General features: G+C 44.1%; 1 protein-coding gene across 1 annotated transcript in view; it reads left to right on the forward strand.

Annotated features, from left to right (window-relative positions):
- The first annotated feature begins 924 nt into the window (after window positions 1-924).
- Window positions 925-20,175, forward strand: part of RAB32 (RAB32, member RAS oncogene family) — a 41,621-nt gene continuing 22,370 nt past the window's right edge. The window contains exon 1 of the mRNA XM_006111297.4: window positions 925-1,366. Coding sequence (XP_006111359.1) covers window positions 1,138-1,366 — 229 coding nt within the window. The 5' untranslated portion in view covers window positions 925-1,137. The remainder of the gene's footprint in view (window positions 1,367-20,175) is intronic.

Below are 20,175 nucleotides of genomic sequence, written 5' to 3' on the forward strand. Positions count from 1 at the left end.
AGTGTACAGATTGGAGCCCCAATAATGTTTTTTAATGGTTCTACCCACTCCCCTCCACTCCAAATTTTGTCCTCACCTCACACAAGCTAGCACCATGCATGGATCCACTTGTGCAACAGGCAGGCCCAGCTCTTCCTCCCCACATAGGTGCTGGACCTGGCTTGAAGTGGTTTCCTTTCCATCGCATAAAGTCAGGTTTTCAGTTGGAGTCAATGGTTTTCAGCACACCCAATATTAAAGTTGTTTTTGCACAAAAACACGTGGAGCGTCCACACCTCACGTGTGTTTTTGCACAAGTAAGTTTACTGCCTTACTAGCACCCAGTGCGCCCGCGTGCACAACACGCTGCCCCCTAGCCCTGCGGGCGCTGGAACAATTTTTATAGCAGGAGTGCTGAGAGCTGTTGAACCAAACTGGAGACCTTGTGTGCAATGGAAACCACTTCAAGCCAGGGGGTGCTGCAGATGCATCCAACCCCCAGCGCCTATGCCCTGGGCCTGGCTCCTCAGACACAAAACAAGTACCCCAACCCACTGGTCCTAGACCTGACTCCCCAAGCAACCCAGCACGTCGGCATCCCGGCTCTGCCCCTGCCCCTCCTGTAGCGTCCTCCTCCCCCAGGAACCCCTGCCTCACACTCCCCCACCGACGGGGGCAGGACTGGGGACACCCGGCAGCCCCTGCATGCAGGCAGCACGTGGGCAGCGGGGCCCCAGTCTCCAGAGGGCACCGCGAGTGGCTGCGGCAGGGGCAGAGCCCAACACGCGCTGCCTGGCGGCGCCCGCCCCGCTCGCAAGGCCAACCAGCCCGGGGAGCTGCCGGGGTGATTGACTGCGGCGGGCCGGAAGGCGGGGAGAGGAGGGGCCCGGGCCTGGGCTCCTCCCGCTGCCACTCACTGCCCCCGCTCCCACCCCCGGGGTTTTATAACGCGCCGGGTTTCCGTGTCCTGTGACTGCAGTCAGGTGGTTGCGTTCCCAGCCGGGCCGGGGCGGGGCAGAAAGTAGTTGGGCAAGAAAGTTTGCGGGCTGCCTGCGCGTCCCAGCTTCCTTGCCCAGCCCTCCGCGTGGCCAAAGGCTGGGGCCGGCAGCTCCCCGGGGAGCAGCAGGAGCGGGCTGTGCCGGGCGCGGAGCGGCGAGAATGGCTGCGGGAGAAGGCCGGGGCGCCGGGGGGCTGGAGTGCCGGGAGCATCTCTTCAAGGTGTTAGTGATCGGGGAGCTGGGCGTGGGCAAAACCAGCATCATCAAGCGGTACGTGCACCAGCTCTTCTCGCAGCACTACCGGGCCACCATCGGCGTGGACTTTGCCCTCAAAGTCATCAACTGGGACAGCAAGACCCTGGTGAGACTGCAGCTCTGGGACATCGCAGGTAAGCGTGAGAGGGAAGCACGTTTCTCCTTTTCCTGGGCTCCCCTGAGCTCTGTCAGGCGCTGTTGCTTTTTGGGTAGCAAAAGACCGCAATATGGGGGGAGGAAGATAGGTAGCTAAGCCTGTCTTCTCGCTATGATGAGTTCGTGCTTTGCTCAACTGTAATAGAGACCCAAACTCCTCTTCACTCTCTTCTCTTGCCATGGCCATGCTGGGCATCCATTTTTCCTCTGGACTCAGAACAAGAGCAGAGCTTTGAAGGGCTCTTTGAAGTCATGAGAAAGAGGGCTTTGTATCCTGCTAAGGTTGCATTCACTGTAATTGGGACATATCTAATGTCTCTTGAGGCTTTTGGTCTGGCTAAACTGACTTGGCAGCTTAACAGCTGACTTCAAAAGACAGTGGTGGTCTTGCTAACCACCTGACTTAGGGGAATATAAAACAATCTATGCTTAGACTTATTCCAGAGGTTTAGTAGCATGATAACTGTAAAGCTATTGGCTGCTTCAGTCTTTTGGCCATCATTCTGAAATAGCTTTAAAATAAATAGAACCCCTGGTGGACTTAAAGTAACTCATGTAAGTAGTGAAGCTGAAGTTGAGAGGAAGCATCTTTAGGCATGATTTAGGCCTGAGTTGTTAACTGAAGGGCTAAAGTTAAGTTTTCCTGCAGTTCTTGAAAAAACAAAAACCCTCAATTTGCTTAATGCCTGTTTTGTCTGTAATATGAACAGTGTGAAAGCAATGTTTGATTGTAATGTGTATCTGGAAGAATGCATAGGCATTTTTGAGTTCCCTAGAAAGAAAAGCCTGTTGCTGACAAACCTTCTTTGCAGCCTGCAATTACATAAAGAGGAAAGGAATGTTGTAGGAGTCAAATCTCATGCTGCACTTGAGGCACATCTGGGTTAGCGAATTAGCCCAAAGTCTGTCACTCTGTCAACATAAGATGAATTGACATGAAATAGCCCACAGTGTGCAAAATCACTTTCCTCCACTGGGTTTACACTAAGGAGTGGATTAAATATGCAGACATCTCTTTAACCTGACACTTTTCATGTAGCTTATATCTAGCCCTGATTGTCCAGCCACACATCTGTTCTCTTCCTTTTGTCATCACCTTTTTTCAGTTGTCTAGATGTGAGATATTAGGCTTTAACTCAAGTGCCAATACTCATTATTATGTGGTTTTCATGTGAAAGATGGCTTTTAATGTCTTGCTTGTGATTTGGGAAGTCATGAGGCTATCCCACTACACTATATATATATACCCAAGAGAACAGTAATTGCAGTCTTATTCCATTATAAGTTAACAAAGCAAAAACAATATAGTGCATGGTACTCTCGTATGTAGCAAATAATGTTATTGCCAGTCACCATTTCCATCATTTTATGGTACCTAGATTGATCTTCAAAACAGAATGTGCCTTCTCCAAATAAAATCCCAGATGTCAATGCAATATGTAGTAAGTTTTTTTCATATAACTGTTTTGAAGTTGGTATCCTGGAACCCTATTGTGTAGTATAAACTATTCTAAATGCATTTTTGAGCCCACCTCACTGCTCCCCACTCCCTGCCTGCTCCTTGGTCACTGGTTACTCTCTCAAATCAAGCTCAGACTTCAGTGATGTGCAACACCTTTGTGTCTCTAGTCAAGGAAGCTTGACCCACGGCTAGTGCCCAGCTATATACAGTCTTGAGTGGGAGGGGTTTCTCCCTCATGGGCAGAGTCAGTCCACCAGCTCCCTCCCTGATGGACGGCTCCGCCTGCTCTCACTACTGACTCCTTTCCAGCCTATATAGTAAAGGACTCAAGCTGCAGGTGTTGCCATCCTCAGGCCAGCATCAGGCCTTTTCATCAGCCCAAATCTGTTAATTTGCTACAGCAATACTTACTGTAGCAGGTGCTCTTGTTCCAACCAAGGGTATCAACTTGATAGTTGAAATTGTGATAGTGGTAGGAATACAATAAGCTTGCAAGGAAACATGACACTGCACAAAAATAGAAATGAGTTTTAAAGGCTATACCTCCTCCAGGCTTCACTCCTGCATATGAATGCTTGACTTCCACAACTGAGCTCACACTGGTATGAGAACCATGAAATAGGACTCATTTTGAGTTCAGTGGAACTGTTCTGACTTGTACCAACTATTTATGAAGAAACTGTATTGAAGTTGCTGCATGAACTCATGGAGTAGTCTAGTATTTACTTTTATAACTAAATATAAGTGATTATATAGAATTCAAAATAACAAATACTTGCATGTAGTTATAATTTGTTTCTATCCACACAGAGCTCTAAAATTAGTATCCACATCTGCAAAATATGTGAATATCAGCAAACTTGTAGATAGCCAGATACAAAACTTGTACTTGCATCCATAGTGGCAAAAATGAGCTGTGGCTATCTGTAGATTTACAGGGCTCTAGATATATAATTGGGATGATGGAGGAAACATTCCAGTGTGTAAGTGAACAAGAACTGGCATTTCACAATAAATCAAAGGGGGGAGGGGAGTAATGCTTTCGAAGATGCTTTAGGCTTCATAATGTGCGCATTCTTGAAAATGTTACCCTTAAATATCTTTATCTTAAAATGGAGAAGCTAAAGACTAGGTAGCTCAATATTTTTATTAATAAACTTGAAGCCTTTTGGTGCTATGGCAGGCTTATTGAGGTTAGGTCAACACTGGCCGTAACAGTTGCTTACATAGCTGTGAAATAAGTTGGTGGTCTCAGTCATTAGACTGTCAGTGTGAAACTTATAATAATCTTTTGATGGAGGCCAATTACTGAATGACCATAGAGACTGTATATATTGGCGCACAACTTGATGCCCTTGTATTTTGCACTTTTGTGCAGAGAACTGATCAGGAGTTTTTCCTTAAAGCTGGCTGTTTTGCTGCTAGCTTTTGGAGTTGTAGGTGATTGGGCTGTGGCCTTCCATATTCAGCAATGCATATTCCAAGGGTGGGTTAAGGTAGACTAGAAGAAGGGTCAGGGAAAACTTTTACTGTTGCTGCCAGTGAGTTAAAGGATAATATTGAATGCCTGTATTATAGTAACTTGCTATGTTAAAGGAAATATTTCATATCGCAAGTCTCTCTCACTAGTTGCCACAGCTGAGCCCTGTCTTGATTTCCCTGACGAATGTGAATATGCAGTTGGCATCTACTCGTATCCGATGGATCCCATGTTTCTGTAGCTTTAACTTGTGTTGTGCTGCCCCATCCCCAGAGGAGCCAGCTCTTCTATAGAGGGTATACACCAAACTTGTGCTAGTTCAATCATTTTTAAAAGGGGGCCACTTCAGAAAGTTATGAAGTGGCCCTGGGCTTCTCGGAAAGGGGTGTGGCCAGGAGACTTGTCTCATCTCCCGCCTGACCCTGATTGGCATAGGCCCTCACCCTGCACTAGAGAATTGCCAGATGCATTAAAACCATTTGTGGAGTCTAAGTGTTGCAGTGGGAGGGAGACCTCTTATGCTTCTGTTGACCCCAGGCTGATCAGGGCTTACAGGTGGGCAGAGTATGCAAAGTTTCTTCCCCCTGTCCTGCCAGGGGCATGTGGCAGCCAGAGGGGAAACACTGGCTGTTTTAGAACAGCTGGCATTTCTCTAGAGGCTGTACACCCTTGGTGGGGGGAGGAAATGTCACATGTCCCCAGCTCTTGTGGGTGAGGGGAGCGGTAAGGGCCCCATCTATTGGCTTGGTGGGCTAGATTAACCCCACAGAGACCCCTTTGCCCACCCCTGTAGTTGTTCCTGGCCTCCATTCTGCTTAAACAGTTTACAAAGGCACTTCCAGCTGGACAGAAAAGCTGCACAAATTGACTCCCATAAGATTTCCCCTTACATCATTTAAGCACTATAGTAACACTTAGAAATCCTTTGTGCTGGTAGTTGCAAGCTGGTTGCTTAGTAGCTGGCTAGGTAGCTTTAGAATGGAAGTTACCACTAACAAATTTATGCTGGGATTTGTTCTGAAAGCAGCTGATACTTCGCAATAAATCTGTTTGGCCTAAACCTGTAACTGGGGCCACTAACCGATTCAAATGGAAAATAGAGAGCATTACAAGTTGGAGTAGATTTGGTAACAAACTTATAAATATCTTATTGTAGTACTTCAATTCTCCTAATAAAGCCTATCACTTTACTAAAGGCTGCAACTCTGGCACTTAGGATCCATGTGGTGATCGTTCCCTCTAGGACCACATCCGCTATTTTCTAACCCTGCACAGCTGCATGTAAATAATCCGGACTGTCTGTTTGGATGCAGGCTAACAACTTTAGACAGGATTTTAAAATATAGCTTTTAAAAAAAAAAAAGTTATGAAGACACTTAAGTAACTGGAAAATAAATCAGTATAAGCTGAATGGCTATATTGGCGAAACTTGATGCTCTTGTGTTTTGGCCAGTACAGGCAGTCCCTGACTTACGCGGATCCGACTTATGTCGGATCCGCACTTACGAACGGGGCTTTCTCGCCCAGGAGGTCGAGGTGGCGGATTGCTACCTGCGAGCTCCGGGGCGAGCGAGCCCTGTTCGTAAGCTGCTCCGGTGCCCCTGGTCTGCTGGAGACGGTCTCCAGCAGACCAGGGGCACCGGGCGGGTTCCCGCGCTTCTGAGGCTTTGCTAGAGCAAAGCCTCAGAAGCACGGGAACCCGCCGCTGCTGCCGCTTCAGTCCCGATGCCTGTGGTCTGCTGGGGACCGTCCCCAGCAGACCACAGGCACCGGGACTGAAGCCGCAGCAGCGACGGGGTCCCGCGCCTCTGAGACTTTGCCAGAGCAAAGCCTCAGAGGCGCGGCACCCCGCTGCTGCTGCGGCTCTGCGCCCAGTGTCCCTGGTCTGCTGGGGGGGGGCGGTGCAGCTAGTGTGCCCCCCCCAGCAGACCAGGCTTTTGTTTTGGACCCTGGGGCAGAGCAGCTGGGGCGCTGCCGATTGGTCCTGCAGCGCCGCTCTGGGCACTACTGGACCAACCCAGCAGCACCCCAGCTGCTCTGCCCCAGGCGTCCCCAAGTCAGCCGCTGCTGAAACTGACCAGCGCTGACCACTGGAAGCCCAAGGCAGAGTTGCTCTGCCCCAGGCTTCCTGGAATCAGCCGCTGATCAGTTTCAGCAGCAGCTGACTTGGGGACGCCTGGGGTTCTTAAGTTGAATCTGTATGTAAGTCAGAACTGGCGGTCAGTTTCAGCAGCGGCTGAATCTGGACGCCAGTTCCGACTTACATACAGATTCAACTTAAGAATAAACCTACAGTCCCTATCTTGTATGTAACCCGGGGACTGCCTGTACAAGTAAGTGCTGTCTAGCTGCCACTTTGCAAAACGAGGTTTTCCTCCTAGGCTACTTCTACATTTCACATTCTTGTGCAAGAAGATATGCAAGTGAGGCATGGCGATGAATATTGCTGTGCCTCATTTGCATACCAATGAGCTGCCATTTTGTGCAAGGGACTTTTGCGCAAGGAGCCGTCTACACTGCTCCTTCTTTCGCAAAACCCAGTCTTGAGCAAGAACCGTTCTCTGCTTATTTTCATCTCTGTGCCTCATTTGCATATGTTCTTCTACAAGAATGCGCAATGTAGACATAGCCCTTGAGCTAAGTGAAGGAAAGACTGACTAGTGATGGTTCCCTTCCTAATATGGTGGTATTAGAACAAACTATAACCATTATAACCTCCTTAATTCAGCTCATCTAGATGGATTCTGATTGGGTTGTCATTGGTGAGGTAGTGGAATGGGCACAGAATTCAGTCATCTGAGACACACTAGACCTTACTAAAAGTGGAACCTTTTCTTTCAGCCAGCCCAGCTGATTATCGGAACATTCATACTTACAGCCAGTGACCTGTGTTCAGCTGCCTTTCCCTCCCACTTTGCTTTGTCCAGCACTTGCATCTCTTCCAGGTGCAGCTCTGCTGCAGAAGTCAGGGTGTACCCTTGCTCCTATATGCTTAGGGTTGCCAGATGTCAGGTTTTCACCTGGACTATCCATTAGTCGGGTCCTCTGTCCAGTTTAAAAAGACACATGTCCAGTATTTCTTGTTTCCCTCGGACGGAAGCCTTGTTTTCCTCAACTTTGGTCTCCCCCTTTTTCTCAAGACAATTTGTGTGTGCGTGCGCGTGCTGGCCAGCCGGCAGCCCTATATATACTATTTCTGCAGAGCAGGGGAGAAGGAGCTGCTCCAATGTGAAGCATGAGAGCATGTTTTAAGAGGCAGTGCACTCTTACTAAGATTTCATTGCTTGTGCTCTTCCTTTCACATACATTTTTTCCCCTCTCTACAGAGCAGGTGGGGGGGGGGGGCAGACAAAGCAGGAGAGCTTCCCTGTGTTACACACCATGTGACTTCTCCCAGATGCTTACCCAGTAGCAGCTGTCTCTCTCATACACTCTTGTTTTTTCTCCCTTTCTGTAGCCCCCTCCCACACCTCTTCCAGGGGAGGCTCCACCCCTCCTGGGGTGGGGGTGGGGGAGAGGGGTCAGAGCCAGCACTTGACTATTCACCAAAATTCAAGAAGTGGTTCTCCTAGGGGAAAAAGGATTGCCCACCTGTTGTAGGGGCAACAGTAACAAGCTGTTAGGGAGTAGTAATATGGTGCTTTAGTAGGGTATTACTTCACTCCCTTGTATACATGCTTGTGTATTGAATTTTTTAAATAGACTATAGACTAGCCTATTTTGAGGATCAGTCATCTTAGTTATATTAGATGTATTACATTAGTCATGTCATTAACTGATCTTGAGTGTGGCTTTTATCTTTAAGAAGCAGCTGAGCAGCCATTAGGTGCATGTTGGTACAGGAAACAAAATACATAAGTCTGGTGTAACATTTAAAAGATAATTAACTTCATAATCTACTACTTGATGGCTAATGCCTTTGCCTCAGTTGGTGCCTCTTCTGCAAGTGCATCAGATAACAAAACCAGTTTAGATGAGAACCTGTGAATCCAGGGAAGCAAAATACAGAAGTGAAGCTCATTCTTGTGTGCTTCCACACTGCAGGAAAAAAGGCTGCTTAATTATAGCTAGGATTTTCTTCCAAGTTAGTATTTCAAGACCTAGAGGGGGGGATCTCTTCTTTGGTAATCTACCTCTTTCTGCAAATAGTATAAGGTGTGAGTGTGGCAAATGTGGCTCGATCTAGAAATTTCTCTATTTAAAGTTTGCTCCTTCAGGGATTTTTAATGAGACATCTAAGGACTTTAAAATGAAACAAACCTATCTTGCTGTCTGCCTAGATATCACCATGGTGATGAAGATCTACAGTCTTATAGAACAGCAGAAAATAAAATCTAGTTATTCCTTTCTTTATAATAGTTAATGCAAATGATAAAAGGGTGCTGGTAGTAAGCCATATGGTTATATTAACAGCAATGCTCTAGGCAGAATGAAGTGCCATAGAATTGGAGAACAATTGGAGGGTTTTTTCTCTATTCCAGAGGCATTAATTTCAATGCCAAACTAAAAAGTATTGTTAAAGCTTCAATTAATGTAGGTTTTCTGGCTCCTCCAAAAAAAAATTAAGCCCCTTTTAGGGGCTTTCATTGTGGTTAAGAAGAATAGTGTTAACTTTTTATCACTAGAATGGTTTTACTTGTTTCATAGCAATACAATTTTAATTAATCAATCTGGAAATGCATGATGAAGAGTTCCGTATTCTTGCACTCTACTAAAGTTCTAACATATTCAGTTTTGCTCATAACCTCACTAAACATCAAGACTCAGTCTGTAAAAACACTGAATTACATTTCCATCTAGCTATCTCAAACCACCTTGCTATGAGATAGGTGTACATCCCAATTTAAAAGGTGCCAGAAACTTGACAAAAGGAAGGACCTTGCTCAAAATCAATGTCAGTGGAAAAGCAGGTGCCTGGATAAATCTTTCCACTCAGCTTTGTGCACAGATGATTTAGGTGGACACCTACTGAGGTTTACTGAAGCTCTCAAGTGAGGTAGGTGCCTAACTCTTAACTTCCTTGGTCCCATGGGAACTAGGGAAGAAAGTGCAGGATTCACAATGAAATATAGAGAAGGTAGAAATATTACAGCAAGTTTGGTTGGGGGTGGCTTACTATTTTATGTTTATACATTGAAAGATATAAGTCCCATTCTTGGGGGGTGGGTGGGTGTGGGTACTGTGGTGGCTTCTAAGGGTTAATGTGTTAACGATCAGTAATTGGTTTAGCTTGCTGTATCTTCAGGCTGTTGGGTTTTATTGCAGTAGAGTATAAGCCCTTGATGGTGAATTAAACACAGGTTCTTACATAAAAGGCTTACTGTCATAAGCTGTATGTAAAGTAAGCTGTTTTTACACAAGAGCATATGTTAGCATAAGTTATATCACTTGGGGAAGGGGTATTCAACCCCCCCTCCCTCCAGCAACCTATGCAGTGGTGTGGACAGTGTTATGATAAGAATGTCTCCCACTGACATAGCTATCACTTCTCAAGGAAGTGGGTTTTTATGCTGATGGGAGAGTTCTCCTGTGGACCCTCTCTAGTGACGTAGCTGCATGTGTAGATTAGTCATAATAATCTTTTCTTTTTTTTTTTTTTTTTTTTTTTTGTAGAAGCCATAATTTCAGTTTGGTCGCTGATGTGATTCTTCATACTATGCTCATAATCTTTCAAGCATGCAGAATTTAGCTTATTATATAAGGTTTCTCTTCCATTACTATGTCTGCCATGTACCTTTTTACAAAGGCTTGCATTCCAAAGCAAGCCTCAAATTCTGCACTAAAACTTGGTGCACTAAAAATTTCAGCACTTCAGAAAATGACTGACTGACTTAAATCTGTAGTTTCCTATGAGTCATTGCCCTTGGAGAGGGATGTAGTGCATTAACTCAACTGTGTCCTAACATGTTTACCTGTGGTGATGTGCGTTCTTCCCCCTCCTCCCCCCCGGGCATGGCTTTGAGAGAGAAAAATAGCTGTGTTCAGTTCACTTATACTCTGGATAACCTGCATTAATTTTCTGAGAACTAATGGATCAGACATGCTGAATTTTGTCAATTTTTTAAATTAATATTAAACTTAATTTAAGTTCTAAAAAGCCTACATAAGTAGAGGTAATTTACTTAATCTTTTCAGTGTTGTATTCTCTTCTGCGAAAGATTACCACCGTGCAAAGAACAATGAAATTATAAACAATCCATAAAGCAATTTAAATGTTAGCTTGCCATAGTTCTCTAGTTTAATGAAGAAATATTGTGAAGAATTCTTACAATTTGTACTGTATCTGAGTTACCTACTTACATGATGTGCTCTAAATCACAAGCACAGTGATATAAAATTCAAGGATATGAAATTTAAGTCAAATCAAAACCATTTTGTCACTTTAAATCTTAATAATTTAGTGTCAAGGAGAAATTCCCGCACATGTCATGGGAAATCTGTTAACCTTGATGCTTCTACCATATTAAGTTATACTGCCCATCTTAGAGCAATCAGGTATCCTGTGTATTAGTCACACTGATTATGCAAAAGACTGAATTTTCTTTTCAATTTGCAAATAGGCTTATCTTCAGCCAATAACTTGCCTAGATAGGCGCTGCAGAAAAACAATGTACTGATTGCAGTGTGCATGAGCTCAATTGTTTACTAAAGCCAGTTTTTCTTAGGTGGCCTTCAGAAACCATTTATGTTGTTGCCAAAGCACAACACACCTTGGATGAGAGTCAACTAATGTCCAGTTAAACCAGTGCATTTTAAAATGGGAAATTCTTATTATGATTAGGGAGCCACAAACACTGCATCTGCACGAGTACATCTTTCAGATCCTCTTAATTTCACTTCATTGTATTGCTTCACGTTTGGAAACAGTATTACTCAAGGTAGGGGCTTTTAGGCACTTTAACTGATTCTAGAGATCCAGAATGCATTCTGGAAGTTGCAAAATTTGTGCTGTGGACATAATAAAACGGTTCAGTCAAAATGTTGCTCTGGATGTTTGAAACTTACTAAAATAAAACAACTTACTTTGAATGATTCAATTTTTCGATTAGACATTGGTTTGCAGTACTAAGTGCAAATGCAAAGTGACACTATGAAAAGGAAGAAGTTTCATTACAGTATAATGAAACTTAAATACTAACACTCTGCAGAGAACAAGCAGTCTGTCCCACAGTCTCACTAATTGTCATCAGGTATTCTACTGAAGCTAACTGGTCAAGAATTTCTCTTGTTTATATTCAGTTTATAAATTTCAGTCTTTTCCTCAACTTAATTTTAAACTCCTATATTGGGGGTGTCTGTCCAACTCCAGGCCCACAGGCCAGTCCCAGCTGGAGTAATTGCACAATCCAGCCTAGGACTCCCAGTGGACTGGGCATGGTGGGGCCTGTCTAGTACTGGTTCCCAAACCCCACATAGTCTCCCCATTGCCTCACTCCCTTCCCTATGGCACACTGTCCTCTCAACATGTGCCTTAGTCACACTCCCTGCATTAAACACCTTAAAAGGCTACTAGGTGTGGCTGCCAAAATGCCTCTGTGATGGGTAATATTCCTTTCCCCAAGATGACAGAGTAGGGGCTTGAACCATACCACTGACACTGAAGTGAGAGGTTGTAGTAGTAGCAGCAGCAGCTGATAATCTCCAATATCAGTACTGGCAGAAGCTTCACGGGGTAGCCGAGTTAGTCTGTACAGGGAAAAAAAAATGATCTGGTAGCACTTCATAGACTACCAAACATGTAGATGGTATCATGAGCTTTTGTGGGCACAGTCCACTTCTTCAGATGACCAGAGTTTTTTGAGTTAGTCATGTCTGTAAAGCTTATTGAAGACTTAGCTCGGATCTGATGAAACAGACCTTTAGTGGCCTGTTCGTTAGGCTATGAATAATGCGAACATGAAATGGGTAGGGTTACCATATTTGAACTTTCAAAGAGGACACTCCTATATTAGTATCTGCCAACTCGCGTTGTATTAATGTGTTGTATAGTATACAACAGATACCGATACACTCCTTCTCAGGAGTGTCCTTTTTTGCATGTTCAAATACAGGAAATGGGTTTCCACAAACACAACTTGACCTGATAGAACTGTTTCTAATTTTATTCCCTTTGAACTGTTTAGTTCCTCTTCCTGCATTTTGCTAAAAATACTTTCATGGTATGTTGGTTTGTCCTCCAGAAACTACAATTGCCAAACCTTGGCGAGAGCCACAAACAACTTTTTTTCTTCTCTCTATAACCATCTCTCCTGCCTTCAACTCGTGCCCCACCACCCTTTCTTGTATGGCCCAAATGCTGTTCAGGTAGAGGAGGAAGAAAGAATCAACTTTGCTGTACTCTTAGGTGGCTCTTACAAGGGTTGAATGTACCTGTAGGTGATGTTCTGCTAACACAGCTAGTAAGAGACAAGGAATTGGGAGACTGAAAGACCAGGTTGGAGAGGCATACCTAATGGACTCTTCTAAAGTCTTATCTAAGAACATGAAGACACAGTTTGCAGGAAAAGCTACAAAATAGCTATAGTAACAGAACCCTAGTCTCTTCCATGGTTCTTGAAACTGTCCCCTTTTTATTATAGCTGATCTCTTGGCATGATTGGCTGCTTTTTTCAGATGTCTTTATACTAAACTTTTGCAAAGATGATTATTAAACTTATGTCTGTGCCACAGCAATGTAAGAAGGAAATGGCTACATCTAAGGCATTCTGACTCTCTTGCTCATAGTCATAAAAGTACAGGCATGAATTGCCTAAATTCATGAGGCTCAACTCTTTGCAGTTGCTACCAAATGTGACATGTGGTGCTTTACTATATGAAGAAAGAACAGTTCTTGTTCCAGCTAATTAAAGTGTCTCGAGAGCTGCAGAGCTAAGATTACTACACATTATGGAATTTATGCTAGGGCAATTTTTAAACATCTCATGGGAGCAGAGAGCTTGCATGTGGATTTGGAAGATGCCTATCTCTGAAATGAGTTGACAAGATGACTGTAGGCCTTTAGGGAAAAGTACCAGACCAGAATTGAACACAGTATAGTTAGATAGCCAATTATTTTTATTTGGGAAGGATTATTTTGACTAAAGAGCATTATCTCTTGCATTTTAGTGTATATTTGTAAACTTCTGATGTTCCTGTGTGGATTTTACTGCTCTAATCTAGTATGTTATAAACAATTCTGAAGGGTAGCTTTGTTAGTCTTCCAAAAGGAGCAGTCCTGTGGCACCTTAGATTAACAAATATATAGATCATGAGCTTTCATGGAGGTGGGGGGAAACTCACTTCATCTGACTGCCATGAAAGCTCATAATCTATATATGTTAGTCTAAGGTGACACAGGAGGCATTTTTCCTTTTATTTTGGATTTCTTGAATACTGATCCTTGTTACTAGCTTGCATAACAGTTTTGCTCTGTCTCAATTTTACTCGGATGCTCTTGAAAGCTTCTTGCCCGGCATTGATGGGAGATGTGCAGAATGTAGTGGGAAAACACTTTAAATAAAACTTGCAACTTTATCAATAGATCCCCTTCTTATCCTACTACCTGTGCATGGTTGGGTGGGGAAGGGGAAAGGATACTGTCAGCTCTGTAGACTACATTAATATCCAAGTTTTTCTCATCAATTTCTTTCCATAAGAATACAGCAAAGGCTAGATTGGAATAATCAGATGATATAGCTTGTCTGATCACTGGATAACACTGGCTGAGTTAACTCTTCATAAGCTGTTAAGGTAGTTGAACTGGACAATTGCACTTCCCTGAAGGGTTTTTATGCTAGTTCATATGGAACCACTTTCTGCAGCATGTATTCTGTGTGCTTTTAACTGATATCCAGTAACCTGTGCAGAGCTCCAGTTGTGAGCTGAGCATGCAGGTATACTATCTCAACTTGTCAAGTTAGGTGACTACTGTTTTGCTGTTGATATGCCTCTTACAGCAGTCAGACTTATTTCACATTTAACTGTGGGATTTTTAAAACGGTATAGTGATTTAGCAAAAAGATGGGGATTGAGAAACACTTGAGTGCTCCATCCTGTTACCAGATTTGCCTAACACTCTGGGGTATGCTCATTTATCAGGGTTACTCTTATGGGACTGGGGGAGGGGTAACAATTCTGTCTGTGCTGTTTGTGCTTACTTCAGCTTTCATATGGAGCTGAATTCTCCCAGCTGCCAATTCCCTCTCCCACTGGAGCTCTCCTGCAGGAACTAGGTTCCTCAGGATGAGGTTTACCACTTTAGCAACACACACAGACACTCACACCCACTAACAGAGCACATCTGAGGAGACTGGGTAATCAGCACTCACAAGCTGACCCCCTCATATGTCCCTGGACTTAGCTGGCTGGGTTTAATAGCAATGCCACACTCCACCCTCATATGCCTTTGGACTCAGTGAGCTGGATTAAACAGCACTTTAAGATGCCATCCTTATAAGCCCCCAGGTACAGCACTCCCTATCCCTACTTTCACACCAGTCATTCACTGGTAAACCACATGATGAGCAAACGCCACAGGATTTTGGGCACTACAGGGATCTTTAACTTGGGTACAAGTGGTGTTGCAGAGCGAATGGGGAAGCCAAAACAACACCCCTTAAGGAAGAGTGAGCAAAAGGGAGAGAGAAGCAACCAGCTTAACAATGAAAGTTATTTCTGAGTAGTGAATAGATATCAAAAAGCTACAATATTAAATCTAAATTGAAACTGATTACAAATGTTAGGTAACCATATAACAGTTTACAGAGGGCAGGGTCAGGAGGCTATGCTTAGAGGTAGTTGATGGGGGGGGGGGGGGGGGAAGAGACCTCACCACTCCATGGAGCTTGCACTGATTGGGGTTCCCAGATGATGATGGTAGTTGGGGGTCCAGAGGACAGGAGACGAGCAGAGCCCCCAGCACAATCAGACGGGAGATGACGAAGTCTCAATGGAACTGATGCAGTTGAAATCCAGGTATAAGAACAGTTTTTTCTTGGGGCAAGGATAGGAGGCTTTTATAGGAATAGTTCAAAGAGAAAGAGGAGAGACAATAGAGACTGATCACCCCTGGTTATGGGTGATGTTCCTTGAACTAGCTCACAATGCAAGTAGGCAGTTTCAGTACAGGCAGTCCCCGGGTTACGTACAAGATAGGGACTGTAGGTTTGTTCTTAAGTTGAATTTGTATGTAAGTCGGAACTGGTACATACTGTAGGGGAAACTCTAGCCAAACATTTCTCCAGAGCTCAGTTTTATTCTCCCACACCTCACTTCCCTCAGTCCTTGATTCTCAAGCTGAGGTGTCTGCTGAGAAAAGCCGCTCCGCGTCTCCCTGGTCTGCTGGGGGTGGGGGGGGCGCTAGCTTCGTGTCTCCCTGGTCTGCTGGGGGGAAGCAGCTAGTGCGGGGTTGACTCACCCCGTTTGTAAGTAGGGATCCGATGTAAGTCAGATCCATGTAACCCGGGGACTGCCTGTATTTTAGATGTCAATAGGATCCTTACTAGAATTGATCTGATAATGACTAATTTGGGTGTGAGCAGGCCTGGGCTCCTTAGCATCTGCAGTAGAGATTTCCCATCAGGCAGTGCTTCTCTGCTTTTGGTATCCCATAGTTCACTGCTGTTCCTGCCTTGGAAGAGCTGGTTTCCATTCTGTATGCTAATGAGTTCTCTCTTCAATGCAGATGAGGCTGGGGTGTTTCCTTAATTAGTTTAGGTGTGTCTTCCCTGGCCTTTTCATTGCTTTGTCTGATTCCAGCAAAGGCTTAGGGCTGTGGTCACCAACCAGTAGATCGCGATCTACCTGTAGATCTCAGGGGCTCTAAGAGTAGCTCTTGAGCCCTCTGTGAACTGCGCACCTGCGCAGTACACTTACATTAGATTTCCTTATGTAATGTAGGCGGGGCTTCAAGGAAGGGGCGGGGCAGTAGATCTTCGCCTGTTCTGAGACTTAAAGTGATCTTGGGTGTAAAAAGGTTAGAGACCACTGGCTTAGGGGAAGGTGGCGGTGGCGGGGGGGGGGGGGGGGAAGGTTTTCCATGAATGTCACTCCCTGGCTCCCAAAAGCACAGGGCTGGTAGGTAACAATCCCATCGCCTGTATATGAGGCTGTCTAGATTTATTTTTCTAGATGCAAATCCTAGGATCTGCAAGAATTGACCATTGGCCATCATTTATCTCCTTTTGGGGGCAATACTCTGTACTCAAGTATCAGAAGTAGCAGTATTAGTCTGAATCTGCATAAACAAGAAGTCCTGTGGCACCTTGAAAGCTTATGCTCCAATAAATGTTAGTCTATAGGGTGCCACAGGACTTATGATTCTGTACTCAAGTGAGTCTTATCAGATTAATCTTGAATCTAAATGGTGCAAATAGGGTCACTAGCCAGTGTGTTAAAGCCATAGAAAATAAGTACATTAGAGTGGCCATACTGGGTCATACCAAAGGTCCATCTAGCCCAGTATCCTGTCTGCCAGCAGTGGCCAATGCCAGATGCCCTAGAGGGAGTGAATGCAACAGGTGTAATCATCATGCAATCCCTCTCCTGTCATCTAATTCCAGACAAACAGGCTAGCAACATCATTCCTACTCAGCCTGGCTAATAGATTCCTGGAGGCTAGGTCCATTAATGGCTATCTGGCTCTTTATTTGAACCCTGTTAAAGTTCTGATTTTTTTTTTCCTGAACATCCTCTGGCAAGGAGTTCCACTGTGCACTGAGTGAAGAAAAACTTCCTTTTGTTTGTTTTAAACCTGATACCTATTCATTTCATTTGGTGGACCCTCCTCCCCCAGTTCTTATGTTATGGGAACAAGTAAACAACTTTTCCCAATTCACTTTTTCAACAGTCATGATTTTATAGACCTTTATCATATCTTCCCCTTAGTCTCCTCTATTCTAATTGAAAACTCCCAGTCTCTTTAATTTCTTTTCATATGGGACCTGTTCCAAATCCTTAATTTTTGTTGTCCTCTTTCTGAACCTTTTCCAATGCCATTTCTTTTTTGAGATGAGGCAACCACATCTGTGTGCACTATTCAAGATCTGGGCATACAATGGTTTGAGGCAATGAGAATTGTCTATCCACTTTTAATAATTACAAACACTGTACTTGCTTTTTGACTGCTGTTACACACTGAGTAGATGTTTTCAGAGAACTATCCATATTGACTCCAAGGTCTCTCTCAAGTAGTTGTAGCTAAATTAGTCCCCATCATATCATATATAGTTGGGATTACTTTTTCCAGTGTGCATTACTTTGCATTTATCAACATTAAATTTCATTTGCCATTTTGTTGCCCAATCACTTAGTTTGGTGAGATCTTTTTGAAGCTCTTCAGTCTGCTTTGGTCTTACCAAACTATTCAAGATAGTTATCTTCCGCAAATGTTGACACCTCACTGTTTAGCCCCTTTCTCTAGATCGTTTATAAAGAAGTCAAATAGGATGGGTCCCAGGACAGACCCTTGATGGACACCACTGGTTACCTTAAGCTTATCGTATAGTTAAGTTGATTTGTCACTTACATCTCTAGCTTGCCCCCACCCCTGTGCTTCTGCCTGAGAGGCAGCAGTGTTGGGGATGAGAGGGTGGAAGGCAGCTGGGAGTTGATACATGCATGAAGCCACTGCCCTGTGCATATATGCTTTATCAGATTTAACATCGCTACATGCAATAGAATTTGTGGAACAGTTAGATTCAAGTGTACACAAACATGCTCAGACAGCCCTGAAGTGCTACACAGTGCACAGTAACATCACTGTTACATACACTATGGGTGGCCTTTCAACAAACTATTGAGTGGAGAGGGCCAAAGAGCATTCTAGCTAAAGTAGTAACCACTCCCTTTTGCTGTACTCTTGGGTCTTGTTAGTTCTAGCAGGTTCTTTGTCAGTGGAGGGCTGTGCCAAATTAAATATTTGACTAACACTTAAATCCCTACTTTAAACTAGTGTAACATGTAACCAATGAGTCTGGGCTCATCTGTTAAGCTTCAGAGTTACTCAGCTCTTTCCCTTCTCCCATCCCTGCCTCCACTCTACTGTCAGCATGGAAAGGGGGCAGGTAGGAGCTGGTGCTTGTCTCAGAGCCATCTTAAAAGCTGGCTCCCTGCACATACTGGCTCCCATGGAGTTATTGCCTACACCTCTTCCCCTCTTGGCTGATGCCTCTGACAGGCAGGAGCCAGTATGCATGGGGAGCAAGGGAGGAGCAGAACTGTAATGGTTTGGCTCGATGCTTCAGGATTTTGGCCAGAGGGAATCATGACAAAGCAGCCCCTTTTTATAGCAGCTTTTAAACTTGGGATTACTAAATTTTGCACCATCATGCTGTAATTGCCATTGAGTGCTTGCTTTAAGTGTCTTTTTTTATATTATAGCTATCTTTTTTTTAGGAGGTGTATTTCTCACTACTTTAGCATCATATCTGTCCTTCATCCGCATCTCAGTAGGGGTATACAGCAATCTTTTGGTGCCTTTTTTTTCCCCTTGGTTTCTTCCTAGAATTCTAGGGTCCAACACACTAGCTATATGTAACACTTAGTCGGTTGAGTGTGTCTGGTTGGGCATTTCGTTCTAGAGCATCTGGTCCAGTGATGGCCTTATACTTACTTTTAAACACTTTATTTGCACACACAACAGGATTTTTGTTGTTGCATGGAAGCAATGTGAATACTTAAACAAGAACATTAAATTACAATTTAAAGAGAACAATTTACACTTTCTTATATAATGCTAATTTTAAACCTAAAATGAAGTGGTGACCAGAAGGGTCCATGCCTGCTTTCTAACTAGCTTTAGATAATGCGTTATTAATCTACTAGAGTTCTTTGAGGGGTCAATAAGCATGTGGACAAGGGAATCCAGTGGATATAGTGTAATTAGATTTCCAGAAAGCCTTTGACTAAGTCGCTCACCAAAGGCTCATAAGTGTAGTAAGTTGTCATGGGATAAGTAGGAAGGTCTCCTCATGCATTGATAACTCACTAAAAGACAAAGAAAGGGTAGGATTAAATGGTAAGTTTTCAGAATGGAGAGAAGTAACTAGTGGTCCCAGTGCAAATCCTTGGACACCAGTCCTGTTCAACTTATTTATAAATGATCTGGAGAATGGAGCAGACAGTGAGATGGCAAAATTTGCACATGCAGAGTCTAAACTGCTCAAGATGCTTAAGAACAAAGCAGACTCTGGAGAGTTTCAAAAGGCTCTCTCAAAACTAGGTGACTGGGCAACAAAATGGCATTTATCACCATTAAAATTCAAGTAATGCACATGGGAAAATAACCCCAACTATACATACAAAATGATGGACTAATTTAGCTATAACCACTCAAGATCTTGGAGTCATTGTGGATAGTTCTCAGAAAATGTCCACTCCATGTGCAGCAGCAGTCAAAAGCAAACAATGTTAGGAATCATTAAAATAGGGGTTGAGAATAAGACAGAATATCTTAGGGTGTGTCTAGACTACATGGCTCTATCGACCGAGCCATGTAGATGAACTTTCTAGACATAGGGAAATGAAGCGGCAATTTAAATAATCGCCGCTTCATTTACATCAAAATGGCTGCCACGCTGTGCCGATCAGCTGTCTGGCAGCACAGCGTGGCAGTCTGGACACTCCGCAGTAGACAGGGAAGCCCTTGTCGACCACCCCATTATGTCATGTGGAATGAGGTTTACCGGGGTGGTCAACAAGGGCTTCCCTTGTTGACTGCGGAGTGTCCAGACTGCCACGCTGTGCCGCCATACAGCTGATCAGCACAGCGCGGCAGCCATTTTGATGTAAATGAAGCGGCGATTATTTAAATTGCCGCTTCATTTCCCTATGTCTAGAAAGTTCATCTACATGGCTCGGTTGATAGA

This window comes from Pelodiscus sinensis, chromosome 3 (assembly GCF_049634645.1).
Source record: "Pelodiscus sinensis isolate JC-2024 chromosome 3, ASM4963464v1, whole genome shotgun sequence".
Taxonomy (NCBI): Eukaryota; Metazoa; Chordata; order Testudines; family Trionychidae; genus Pelodiscus; species Pelodiscus sinensis.